This window comes from Leptodactylus fuscus, chromosome 1, assembly GCF_031893055.1.
Source record: "Leptodactylus fuscus isolate aLepFus1 chromosome 1, aLepFus1.hap2, whole genome shotgun sequence".
In the NCBI taxonomy this organism is placed as follows: domain Eukaryota; kingdom Metazoa; phylum Chordata; class Amphibia; order Anura; family Leptodactylidae; genus Leptodactylus; species Leptodactylus fuscus.
The window spans coordinates 45,341,070-45,355,171 of NC_134265.1; the positions used below are offsets into that span (position 1 = coordinate 45,341,070).

Here is a 14,102-nt window from a genome sequence, read left to right on the forward strand (position 1 = left end):
TGTAGATGTTGAGGGGGAGATGTAGGATGTGCTCTAGTCTCGGCCAGTCAGTATAGCAGCGCCCCAGTAATGGCAGCGGCTCTGTGCCTCTGGGCTTGACTCCAGAGCCGTCTGACAATGAGAAGTCTTCTTGGCTTTGATCTTCCGTTTTCCTTCATGTGACCTTTGCTGACAGATAATTTATTTCTTTCTAATCCATTTGAGAATATTAAATCCTTAAGGGCGCACGTTCTTCTTTCTTGTTCAAAGCCATGCTAATTTGCAATGCAATTTTCATTGTAAATATTATACAGCCGAGCCATCTTGTCTTCTTAACATCTAATCCTTTTCAAAGAACAAATATCTGGAGTTTTGTGCAGCACTGGAAGAGTTAATCACATCTTAGGTTTTCTTTTCTTTTTTGTAATGTTTTTGTCTCTCCTTACGGGAATCTTGTACTTGAGAATGTGCAATATAATACAGGAGGGATTGGTCAGGTGGGTTCAGTGCAAGGTCTTTGTGGGTCAGGTGACGGGACCGTCATAAGTCTTGATGTACTGAGACCACGTGGGGTTTAGAAGCAACCATAATCCATAACGGCAGTCACCAGGGAGCATTCATCTATCGAGCCACTAACCTGAGCCCTCACATCTATCACGTCTTGGTCGACCAAAGACTAAGAAACGTTGCAGCTGCTAAAATTGCAAATACATTTTGTAATATTGTGTAGAAATGGGTATTGCCTGAAGATAAAGTTCTGCTTTATCTGGTAGACATCCTGTGTATGGGATGGAGTTGCAGTATACAGCACTGTCTCTACTATATGTAAAACACACAGGCAGACCGACCAAGGAAAGCATTGAAGAGGCCTTCAGATGATCAGAAGGGTATCACTAGTTGGACACCCACTGAACAGGAATTGATGCCTATTATGAGGAATATATATTATATATATATATATATATATATATATATATCATGAACATTGACTGATAATGAGGCAAGACTAGATCCCCACCTTGTACTTGTATAGCATATGAATCTATTGAATCAACTGTTCAGCTTCCTGCATAATAATGAATAGCATACGGACCCATTCATTGTTATGACTCCATACACAAATCCATAGTTTTACAACTCTAGATCGAATACGACCGAGTGGCAAAATTTGAAGCAAGTGGTGCTGGGAGAAAGATCCTGCGCTCTTCACTTTGTAGGGCAACCCCTTAGTATCAAGGTAGGCCTTGTCTTTAAAGTGAACCTCTCAGATTGACTTGGAACACTGAACCACCCACCCACAGGTCCTTATTATTGCCCCAAATCACCCTGTTTTAAGTCCATCTATTGCCCACATTTGAAAAAAAAAAACAAACAACTAACGTTGAATCTGATGAGTCTCATCGGACTAATTTTTGATATTCCTGGTGCCTGTGCAGTTCTTCGGTGAAGCCAAGGACATACACCCCAACTCTGAGGTACGTGGCATGTGACCTGATGCCAAGTAGAGATGAGCGAACACTGCTCGGATCAGCCGTTCCGAACAGCACGCTCCCATAGAAATGAATGGAAGCACCTGGCACGTACACTTTGCCGGCGGCTGGTCACCATGCCAGCTGCTTCCATTCATTTCTATGGGAGCGTGCTGTTCGGAACGGCTGATCCGAACAGTGTTCGCTCATCTCTAATGCCGAGGTGTAGTCCACTGGCTTAGGTGAATACTGCGGCGGCATGAGGAGTACAGCGGCGGGGTGAGGATAAAGCTTTTTATTGTGGACACTGATGGCTTTGTAACAGGGCCATTTGGGACACTAAACCCCCCGTTTCATAAGTACCTGTCAGTGGTTTAGTGTCCCAAATCATCCTGACGGTTTCCCTGTTTTTTACATCTTATGAAGTGATGTGATCACTTTCATTGGTCCCACCTTGATGATCCTGAGAATGAAGGACTTGCGGTGTTGGCGTAGCACTGCATACCCCTTTAAGTTGGGGAAATGGCGCACAACCCCAATAATCTGAATATGGCAGACCCCTGCACGTTGGGTGGCCGAGGCACCACTATGCAGTGAGGGAAGGATATGCAGGGCTTTATAAGATGGGAAAATGACTTAAAATACATGAGATGTTTCCTTGGGTTGTCAGGTATAACTTAATAATTCTGTATGTTACATTAGATATATTCCTGGACATCACCAGTCCCTAAGGTCATTCTTATCCTTACAAGACTATTAAGCTCCAAACAGAGAAACCCATGAAGAATCATTGCTTGTCCTTACGAGCGGTGATTTCCAAACTTTGGTTTGGCAGAAAATACATTTATCACCTTCCTCATAAATAAGCCAAGAACAGGATTGCCAGCCATCCCGCTTTTCTCCTGGGTGCATGTACTTGCAGATTTCCGTCATACATTTTACATGTAGTCCTAATGGTCCGTTGTTTAAACCATTTTCTGGATTTCTCAAGAATCCCGGCCTAGAGTAAAAATAAACAGTTTATAGAAGGGCGCCAGTGCGTAGGTCAGGGATTTCATTGTAGCATTGATAAATGTTCTTTATATTTAGATCCGTCTGTGGTTAGAGTCCAGTCACACTGCAGGACGGTAGTAGCTCAGTTAGTAAGATGTCGCTATATCTAAGGCTTGTTCTGTGTCGTCTTAGGCCAAACAACTAGAGCAAGAAGAACAGTAGAACCTGCGGAGAAAGAAATCTACAAGTATGAGACGGGACATATTCCAACTGAATGGGAAGGTAATTACATTAATGATGGTTATATGTATCTGCGTGTGTGTTTGTGTCAGTGGGAATAATAAAGTTTATGGTTTTGTTCACACTTTGCACTGCACTTCTTGGATTTTTTTGGTTCCCGCGCTTTCCACTGCTGCATATTTTGTTTAGACACTGTGAGCCCTACTTGGGACAGTGAGTGACGATATTTGTAAAGCACTACGGAATATGTTGGTGAAATATAAATAAATACACCAAATATGACACTGTATGTCGACTGGTGGCAGCATTTACAATGGACTATGGACTGGTCAGCGGCAGCATTTACAATAGACCAGTGACGGTGAACCTTTTAGAGACCTAGTGCCCAAAATGCAAACCAAAACCCTCTAATTTATCACAAAGTGCCAATACGGCAATTTAACCTTAATACTGTGCGGATCCACAACTGCGGACAATTAAGGACCCGCCAACTACAGTCATGTGAATGGAGCTTTACAAAGTTTTCAATATTGCAAACAACTTTGTACTGCATTTGCTACTTTTGAACAATTAATGTTCACTATTTATATCGCACAGATCTGTTTTATAGTGACCACGTAATATTGTTATGACCTGTAACAATGTAAAATGTCTGCTATAAATATAGATACAGTGTGATATAAATAGTGAAGGACTCACGCACAGTCCAATCTGCTCCACAGTGACTTACACAGTACAATCTGCTCCACAATGGCCCACACACAGTATAATCTGCTGCAAAGTGGCCAACACATAGTACAGTTTGCTCCACAGTGACCCAAACACAGTATAATCTGTTCCACAGAGAGGGCTCTGAGTGCCACCTCTAGCACCCGTGCCATAGGTTTGCCATCACAGCTATAGACTATGGTCTGATCAGTGGCAGCATTTATTATATACTATGGACTAGCCAAGCAGCGTTTACAAGAGACTATGGGCTGGTCAGTGGCAGCATTTACCACAGACTATTGACTGGCCAGTGGCAGCATTTACTATAGACTATGAACTGGCCATCGGCAGCATTTACAATAGACTGTGGACTTGCCAGCAGCAGTTCTTACAATACTCTATGGCCTGGTCAGTGGCAGCATTTACTATAGACAATAGTCTGGTGCAAAAGCTCCTTCTGGCCAGTCCATAAACTGACCAGCGGAGGGTTTCCAGCAAGCTATTGACTGTCAGATGGAGCATTTACACCAGGTTATGGACTGGCCATAGACTATGGAGTCACTGGTGGCAGCATTGATACAGGGCGATTGTATTCTACATCAGTTTCGTACAAGTGTTATGGAGTGGTATCCAGGTGTGGTCACTAGTACTCCTCCAAATAAGGATCATGGGAGCCCATGTTCTCAAGACCGGTGGAAGGGTAGCCAGGGACTCTTATTTGCTGTCAAGGATAAGAGTTCTTAATAGGCAAAATCTGTTTAATGTATAGATGGGTCAGATCTACTAGAGCAGCACACAATCCTACATAATGGCTCTCGATTCTGACGGGGGTCCGAAATGGCGTATACCACTCTGTGATGTCCATAATAATTCAGGGATCCAAGAGTATTCAATACTGGTGACCTTTCCACTGGATAGGTCATCAATACCTGAATGGTGGGGGTTCAACACAGCCACTCCATCCAACTCTGCTACCTTCAGGCTAAAAGGGCTGTATATAGTATATGGCTGGATATTACTCTGCCCCTATTCAGGTGAATCAAAGCAGAGCAGAAGTTCCCTTGGGCCACTGTTCTCCCAATCCCTTGAGCTGCTTCTGGCCATGTATACAGCTTTCTGCACCCGATCAATGTGGGGTTCAGGTGTCGGACTCACTGCTCAGATACTGATGATACATCATCGTATGCAATACACTTGGGTCTTAGACTATTCCTGTAAGTGACTGAGGGTATGAGCATATGATACTTTTATTTATATATCAATAATGGAGGCTTATAAATGGCCAGAAATAATTAGTGCAACTAGTCAGCCTGCCCGATACAATAGTACATCAGTAATATCCCGTAGTACAGATGACCGGGCCTTTATGAGAAGCCGTTCACTCCGATGCCAACTTAGTAGAGCTAATAACCATCTCCATCATTTATTTCCCAGTTTCCCTCTAGTGCTGTTGCTAGAAGATGCACTCTGCAAATTCCAGCCCCACCGTCCTCCCGCTGAATGGTCACCTATTGTCTATGCTGCTAGAATATTTTATTTACCTCCTCCCTGTGTCAGCGGCGCTCTTGAAAGCCTATCCGTCATTGCCAGGGCCTATGGAGATTTGGAGAGTGCATGCCTCTTTCAGCATTTTACTGCCTGCTCGCTCCATCCTCCCGATTTCCTGTAGCATTTAGTGATTAATGGCAGCTTTAATTTGCATGCTCACTTTTCTGCTCATTAAAGTGTATTATGTGCCAGTAGGAGTGTAAAGGTTCAATGGAAATCTCATGCATACTAATCAAAATGCAAATAAGCACAGATGAAAGAATGCCGGGGTCTCGATAGGTAGGAAATGTCCAGTTATCTTTGTAAGCTCTACTCGTACATAGACAGGACTATTTAATACCAGCAACGCTGCAAGTGCACCGCACGACCGTCCCCGGCAGAGGCTATAATTACACTTCTAGAAATGGAGAAGAAGTGACGGCTCATGTCTGAGACTCTTTAGCGTGCACCGCAAAAGTCCGCTCCTCCTGAATATGGTATACTTTGTATTTATTTATTTATTCCAAGCTGCCATCTATTCGGTAAAGTGCGGAGGATAGGATTAGGTCTTACATAGATATACTTATTGTCATTGATCTAAAACGTCCGGTGGGTTAGTTGCACCGATTTGTAAATTAAAAAAAAAAAAAAAAAATCACATGATGTAATGTAAGAACATAAATCAGACTAGTCTAATTGATATTGCTGATTTCTCGGATTGCCCTCTGGTCCCTCTTGGCACACAGAAAGTGACCACTGACCAATCACTAGCTGCGGCAGGTCACCATTGTGGCTAGTGATTGGTTGAGTGATCATTTACTGTGTGTTGTGAAGGTCCAGGAAGTAGAGACTGGTCGGGAATATCAGTTAGGAGAGTGTAACCTATAGATAGATATCCATTTTATTTTATTTTTTTACACCATTCTGCGATATTTATTTATTTTTTCCCCCCAATATTTATTTATTTATGTATTATCTGAATGTACCCCTTTACACCCTACAATAATTCATAAGTTGGATATTAACAGAAATAACAATTTCTTAAAATAAAAGTATTTCATTAAGGCAGTTTACCCAGAACTCAAGTTTTTGGTTGGACTCCAAGCGATCAGACGTTTATCCCCTGTTCTGTGAATAAGGTTAGGGTGTTATTAGTGGCAAAATCCTTCTAATGCTTTCTGTCGGAAAGACAAAACACATCAAAGATCGCTACAGCCTAGGGAGGTATTCACCACTCCACTACCCCCAGACCTCCAGAGACGTTGGTGTTACCTCTCCACTACCATAGATCACCAGGGAAAAAAAAAAACATGAACTCCCTTCACAACCAGGAAAGTTTATTTCATCTCCTCTGCTATCCTAGCCCATAATCCCTATGCGTAGGATAGGGGATAAGTTTCACATCTCTGATTCCCCAGTTATCAAGAAATGGGGACTAGAAGTCACCTCTGCATTCTACCTGTGAGTAAAGCGCCAGTGCACTTGCATGACCAGCACTCCATACACTTCTTGTGGCTGCCGGGGATTGTGAGGGACGCTCATGCACCATTCTCCTGATCACTAGGGGTCCCTGCAGTTGGTACCCTGGTGATCTGACTCTTATCCCCTATCCTGTGGATATTCCTTATTCAGCGTTTCTTAACTTGGATGTGTACTATAGTCTGAAAGATATATAGTAATTCCTACCTCACTGCCTGCTGAAAATGGGTCAGTGGGTATCTTCACTAGTATAGCTGAACACTTTGGTATCTGGATAGATATCTGGGTACATGTGTCCATGCGTCCTGGTACCTGCCGCTTCTGTGGACCGGCCTTCTCATTATACGTTCCGCTCATCTCCTTGTTTCATCGGAGCCGTTCCTAGAAGGAGAATTCTGTCTGGTACATTGTGTGTCAAGTGAAGCGGGAAGGAATTAGAGAAGCGTTAATCTGCTTGGAATTTCATAACCCCCTCACCACGCTCAGAATGAAGACAATTTATCTTATTTAATTCGTATTCAAGCGTCCTGAGAATAAGGAAGATTAGTTAATGAGTCTGGGGTCTTTATTTAAGCCAGTAGCGTCCATATAGGAGAGGGGTCTGCACAGCGTCACAGCTATAGCAACCGTTAATGAAAGCCTCCTGCACATTGTCATTTTTACTATTGTCTATGTGAATTATATAAGCTTTTACATTCAGTATTGTCTCCGTGTATGCGCTCTCCTTTACTGGGCAATAAAGATAGAAGAAAAGGCATATAAGATGCCGCAGACTCTATAAGAATCCTATAAATCTCTGCCATTGCTTATATAACCTTCTCTTCTTCTGCTGAGTACGCATGAATGTCCGAATATAATATAATAAATATATAAATGTATGCCTAATATACAGTCTTCTGTGTATACCGATGTAGATATTAGGATTGGTACCATGATTAAAGCTATCCCCTATCCAGAGAACTCAGAGTTGTGTAAATGGTGAACGATTTGGCTGTTGTCCGTGGCAGGCCATGTTTACAACCATAAATGCACTACAGGTTTGTCGTAACTTGTAACTGATAATCTGGCATTTTTGCATTTCGGCCATCAAGGGGGCATAAAGGGGATCACAATTTAATGATGCTACTCTCTGCTAATACACAGTCCAGTCATATTAATGTGACCACCGCCTACTTTTGACGTCAACGTTAAATAACCAATGGCAGAAGGCACGTGTCATTAGCCATCTGGGTGCATTCATTATTGTAGAAGGCATGATGGATCAGCACAAGTATGCATCTATCCTTGCAGACCATGTTCACCCCTACATGCGAAATGTTTTTCCTCAGGATGATGGCATCTACCAGCAGGACAATGCGACGTGCCATAAAGCTCGCAGTGTTAGTGCGTGGTTCGAGGAGCACCAGGATGAGTTTACTTTACTCCCTTGGCCAGCAAATTCACCGGACTTGAACCCAATCGAGAATGTGTCGGACCACCTTGATCGGGTCGTTTGCGCCATGGATGCTCAACCGCGTAACCTAGCGCAGCTGGCCATCAACACAACATCCACTCTCTTCCTGCACGTCTCGCAGCGGTCCGCTCTGCCAAAGGTGGTTATTCTGGACTTTGACAGGTGGTCACATTCATGTGACTGGACTGTGTATATAGGTGGTGTAAAGTCAGATTGGACACACTAACCTTCCAGCATCCACCACTGTCTAGTCTAGGTTTATACGGTCTAGGCGGGACACACAGGGTGGACATAATGTGGATTTGCTGCTGTGGATTCAATGTTTTCTATTCTCAGTAAGGACGTTCATGTTGCATCAGACCCTGCGTTCATTCCCTGAACAATAAGGGTTAAATGACATTAAATACACATTACACAAATGAAGGCAACCTTGACCTTTTGGGGCTACTTAACCATTTAAACTGTTTTTACAATCCATAGATGAAATGGATGGGAGTCTGCTATTAATCTGGTTGACAAACTACAAGACCCATCTTGACTCATAAGCAGTGGCCTTTCTAATGCCAATTTATAGCCCAGTTGCTCTTTGTTGGAAAGGTTATGCTATCGAGAACACATTCTGAACTTTTCCCTGTACCTTGCCTTGCGAGGAATCTGCTCCAGCGCTGCTTCCTATTAACCAGAGACTTAATTTTATTGTCTGACATTTTGCCGCTCTCAGGTCTCCTGCCGCAGTTGTGTCACTGATCAGTTACTTTATCTATTATGGTGGAGAAGAATAGCGCGGGCTGTAGACGTTGGACGGCGCATCTCTTCATACATCCCATTCTTTTCATTTCACTATCACATTAGGACAGATGAAATCTAACAATACACCAGAAGAATAAAATAAACCATCTTGAAATCTACTCTTAAAGGGATCCTAGCTTTGGATACCATTGTTTTTCTGACTAACACGTAGGAATAGCCTTAACTAAGCAGCCATTTTCTTGTGGCCGCTGGCATGCACAGTTGGCTCTGCCTGAGGCCTAGAAGATTGAGACCCAGGGCAGAAGAAGACACAGGGAGAGGGCGTTCCAGAAGAAGATGGAGGCGGCGCTGGAGATTTCTCTTGCAGCATTGGAGACGCCCCCAGTGCTGTTTGAGCGCTGAGGACCTCCACCAGTGCTGCGAGATAACTCATTTACATACCGACAAAAAACGGGATTTCTACCGAATGGCGGCACGGAGAAGACATCTAAAGGTAGGAGAAGAATAGCCTTTCTTAAGGCTATTCCTACGTGTTCGTCAGAAAAAAAGGGTATCCAATGATTGGATCCCTTTAAAGGAGCACTAAATATAGAAGATGCTCTAAAAAATCTCCATGTCCCAGGAGTGTAGCCATGACTCCTCACTGTCCTGGCTGCAAGTCAACTGGCTGGGGCACAAGACTCCCTGCTGTGGCCTGTCTGATTTAGCCCCATTCCCATATGTTTGGGATCCTGCCTGTCTGTAGGTGAAAAACCTCCCTCCTTGGGGACAGAATTGCGCGTCCACAATAGCACATGACCATACTACAGCTCCAACTACTTGCCTTATTTTGTATTTATTTATTAAAACCAGAGTAACCTCTTATCTCCTTCTTTACTAATCTGATTTTATTTTCTGATTTTGATTTTTTTTTTTTTTTTTTTATATTTCTCATACATGATTATGATGGCTATCCTGCCTGAGCTTCACTTCTCCTCTATTAACAGCATTTAGTGTTATGCTTTACAGCATAGTCACGGCCATAGGCTGGTGTTTCCTAATGTTTTTAGGCTCTGGGCACCCTACCAAATAATTTTTATTAAATGATTACAAAAAATGGCCTAAGGATTCCGGTTTACGTTGCATGAAAGCTTGCAGTCACCTTCCCAACCAGAGTGTCATGGCTTCCTGGCGGGCTTCCAAGGTAGCTTTGGGTGCCATGGCACCCCTTTTGGGAATCACCAGAACCAAGAAGTTTAATGGAGAGTTTACTAGGCTTGTTCTGTGCTAAGAGAGGGAGTAGATAAGCTGTGACGTCATCTATTGTCAGCAGTGGATATACTGAGGAGTCCGTGGTGTTATCTATAAAGGTGTTAACTTCTATTGTAATTGTGTCTGTCTTGTCTGTGATGTAACTAAGGTGACTACTACAAGGAAAACCCATATGTCAGTGTATATTCTCAGGCTTACCCTTGATTCACATCTGCGTTTGGTAATCCGTTTGGGGAGTCCACAAATGGAATACCAAACTTATTTACAAGCGGTGTGCAGTGGGAGCGCACGGATCCCCATAGACTATAATGGGATCTCCGCACGAGTCATGCGGACAGAAAAGTAGATTGTGAAGTACTTTCTTGTCTGCATGTTCCCTGCGGAGATCTTACAGCAAGCACATGGACCCCATTACAGTCTATGGGGATCCGTGCGCTCTCACTGCACATTGCTTACCAATGTGTTTGGTATTCTGTTCGGGGGGGGGGGGGGGTCCGCATGCGAACTCCCCTGAACGGATTACCAACGAAGATGTGAACGAGGCTTTAGTGGATAGAGTGAAAACTGTAGGATTTAGTACTTTACTTTTTTAAGTATGTAGATGGTAACATTGAAAATGCAAAAAAAAAATCTGAAAAAAATGTTTAAGATAAAAGTAGGTCATTTTTAGGGACTCCTTTTAAGCTCCCTCTAGTGATGGTTAAAGGTTGCAGACGTTAATGAAATTATGTGAAGAGCAAACAGATGACATTAATTTGGATGCCACATTCTTAGATATAATAGCATATCTGGCTTTATGGTATATGGCCCCACATATTTGATAATGCTGCCATTTTTAATACATTGAAAGCTGGAGATTTCTGTCCAAGGCATAATGCAGAGATTGGCGTATTCCCTATGTGTGATTTATGCTGTAGTCTGAAAGCACGCAAGTAAATAACAGTCAGGTAATGGCAGCTTTTAGAGGTTCATACATACATTGGGGAATATCTCCGACATAAACATATTTTTAACTATACTAAAAAATTCATTAGCTTCCCATCTGTACAAGTCTGAAGACCGGGATCTGTTCACTATCAGTTTGTTTGTTCTTGAAGATTCATGGAAGTTCAACTTTGTTCAGGTCTTAGACAACACAAATCTATCTATCTATCTATCTATCTATCTATCTATCTATCTATCTATCTATCTATCTATCCATCCATCCATCCATCCATCCATCCATCCATCCATCCATCCATCCATATTATCTATCTATCCATCAATTTATCCATCTATCTATCTATCTATCCATCCATCCATCCATCCATCCATATTATCTATGCATCCATCCATCCATATTATCTATCTATCCATCAATTTATCCATCTATCTATCCATCCATCCATCCATCCATCCATCCATCCATCCATCCATCTATATTATCTATGCATCCATCCATCCATATTATCTATCTATCCATCAATTTATCCATCTATCTATCTATCTATCTATCTATCTATCGATCTACTAACTAAAGACCCATTTCTCGTTCTCTCTTGTAGCGTGGATCAGAGGCAAAAGGAAAGATCCTCCGACAATTGAGGTGAGCTTTCAGATCAACGTTGCTTGGGCTCGAAGTTGAAGAATCCAGGTTATGTACCAGACGACTTCTCACTATGTTTCACTCCATTGGTGTAACTGTACTGTGCTCTTTATATCTTATATGCAGAAGTTTTAGGCAGGGATGGGGGGGGGGCTTGAGGGTGGAAGCTGTAAAGTAAGAATGCTTTCAAAAATAGAAGGGTTAATAGAAGGGGTCTTCATTGATGCGAATGGAGAAAAGTGGAATCTAAATCTCCTCAGTATTTGGTGTTACCTTTGCCCTTTGGTGGACGAATCCTGGAAGTGATGATATGGCCCCCTTCCCTGATCTCAACATCATCCAGTCTGTCTGGGATGACATGTAGAAACAGACGGATTGGAGCAAGCCTACATCCACAGAAGATCTGTGCTTAGTTCTCCAAGATGGCGGGAACAACCTCCCTGCCGAGTTCCTTCAAAAACTGTCTGCAAGTACCGAGAAGAATTAATGGAAGGCAAAGGTTACACCAAACATCAATGAGATTTAGATTTTGTTCATTCAGTTCATTTTTCCACATGACAAAAGTAAACTATTAAAGGGATTGTCGAGAAATTTCAATACTTGAGCAGAAGGCCAGGGAAGGTGAAACACAAAAAGAACAAAACAAAAATCATACCCATCTGTCCGGTCCAGTACACACTGGGGCTTGTAAGGGCGGAAGTCCTTGCCACACGGGACCGCTGAGGCCAATTAGCAAAACAAAAAAAAAACGCTACATTTCCGCAATGTGGGGCTTGAACCTGTAAGCATTCTCATGTTGCGGCAATTCCAGCCCCCACACGCACGCTTAAAGGGTCAGGTCCGGTTATATGTAGATTGCTTCAAAGGCTGTCACTAAAGGTAACACCTTTTATAGCTTTGTCTTTATACTTTTTGTCTTTTGTCTACCTCTGTGTCCTAATGTATCCTCATTGTAGCATTATCCGCTCCATCACTCGCTGGGAGGTAAAATGTTGGAGGTAGGAATATCCTTTTTGTCGTAATCTCAGATTCCATTATTGCTACAACTACTGTTGTGACAGATATTGTTTTAGAGATGTAAAAAAAGAAGCACTTATGATAATCGGGAAAGTTTTTACTGAGCAGCAGAAAATGTATGACTGGAAGAATAGAAAGTCATTCTTATGTAAGTGTGCACGCTACTTAGACAGAGTCTTACCGAGACTGTTCTTGTAATGTAAAGCCTGAAATTAAAGGCAAATCCTATCAGAGCTTTACCTATTCATAACCAGCCAGAAGAAATGGAAGGACAGTGCGGGGAAAGCAGGGAAAATGGGTTTTACAATGTATACATAAACCAACCAAACAAGAGGGCCATACAATAACAAAACAGTACTTGCCTCTCGTGCTCCTTTAGGGTACGTTCACACTGAGTTTTTTTGCAGGCTGGAAATATCTGCATCAAGAATTAGAAAACATTCTCTTGATGTGTTTATTTACATGACATGGTTTTTGTTGTGGGTTTGTTTTGTTTTTTTGCTTTTTTGGAAACCTCTCGCAGTTTTTGCAAAAAGAAGAGTCAATAAAGTGCGACAAACTGTGTCATGTTTTTTTCTGCTTCCCATTGATTTCAATGGGGTTTTCAAGTGGAATCCATCTAAAGATGTGTCATAACGCATTGTACAGAGATATACAGGGAGGCCGTACTATGCTTACATTTGCAGAGTGAAACAGGGAGTCAGTACTATCTGTGCCTATATCATTTATAGTGAAAGACAGGGAGGCAGTAGTATCTGTGCCTATATTATTGACAGGGAGTCAGTACTATCTGTGCCTATATCATTTATAGTGAAAGACAGGGAGGCAGTAGTATCTGTGCCTATATTATTGACAGGGAGTCAGTACTATCTGTGCCTATATCATTTATAGTGAAAGACAGGGAGGCAGTAGTATCTGTGCCTATATTATTGACAGGGAGTCAGTACTATCTGTGCCTATATCATTTATAGTGAAAGACAGGGAGGCAGTAGTATCTGTGCCTATATTATTGACAGGGAGACAGTACTATCTGTGCCTATATCATTTATAGTGAAAGACAGGGAGGCAGTACTATCTATGTTTGCATCATTTATAGTGAAAGACAGGGAGACAGTACTATCTGTGTCTGCGTCATTTATAGTGAAAGAGAGGGAGGCAGTAGTATCTGTGCCTATATTATTAACAGGGAAAGACAGGGAGGCAGTACTATCTGTGCCTATATTATTAACAGGGAAAGACAGGGAGGCAGTACTATCTGTGCCTATATTATTAACAGGGAAAGACAGGGAGGCAGTACTATCTGTGCCTATATCACTTATAGTGAAAGACAGGGAGGCAGTAGTATCTGTGCCTAGATTATTGACAGGGAGTCAGTACTATCTGTGCCTATATCATTTATAGTGAAAGACAGGGAGGCAGTACTATCTATGTTTGCATCATTTATAGTGAAAGACAGGGAGACAGTACTATCTGTGTCTGCGTCATTTATAGTGAAAGAGAGGGAGGCAGTAGTATCTGTGCCTATATAATTAACAGGGAAAGACAGGGAGGCAGTACTGTCTGTGCCTATATTATTAACAGGGAAAGACAGGGAGGCAGTACTATCTGTGCCTATATTATTAACAGGGAAAGACAGGGAGGCAGTACTATC

At 42.3% G+C, this 14,102-nt stretch overlaps 1 protein-coding gene across 1 annotated transcript in view; it reads left to right on the forward strand.

Annotated features, from left to right (window-relative positions):
• Positions 1-14,102, forward strand: part of NDUFAF2 (NADH:ubiquinone oxidoreductase complex assembly factor 2) — a 69,790-nt gene that overhangs the window by 44,909 nt on the left and 10,779 nt on the right. Inside the window, exons 2-3 of the mRNA XM_075269787.1 lie at positions 2,634-2,723; positions 11,394-11,434. Of these exons, the coding sequence (XP_075125888.1) occupies positions 2,634-2,723; positions 11,394-11,434 (131 nt within the window). The remainder of the gene's footprint in view (positions 1-2,633; positions 2,724-11,393; positions 11,435-14,102) is intronic.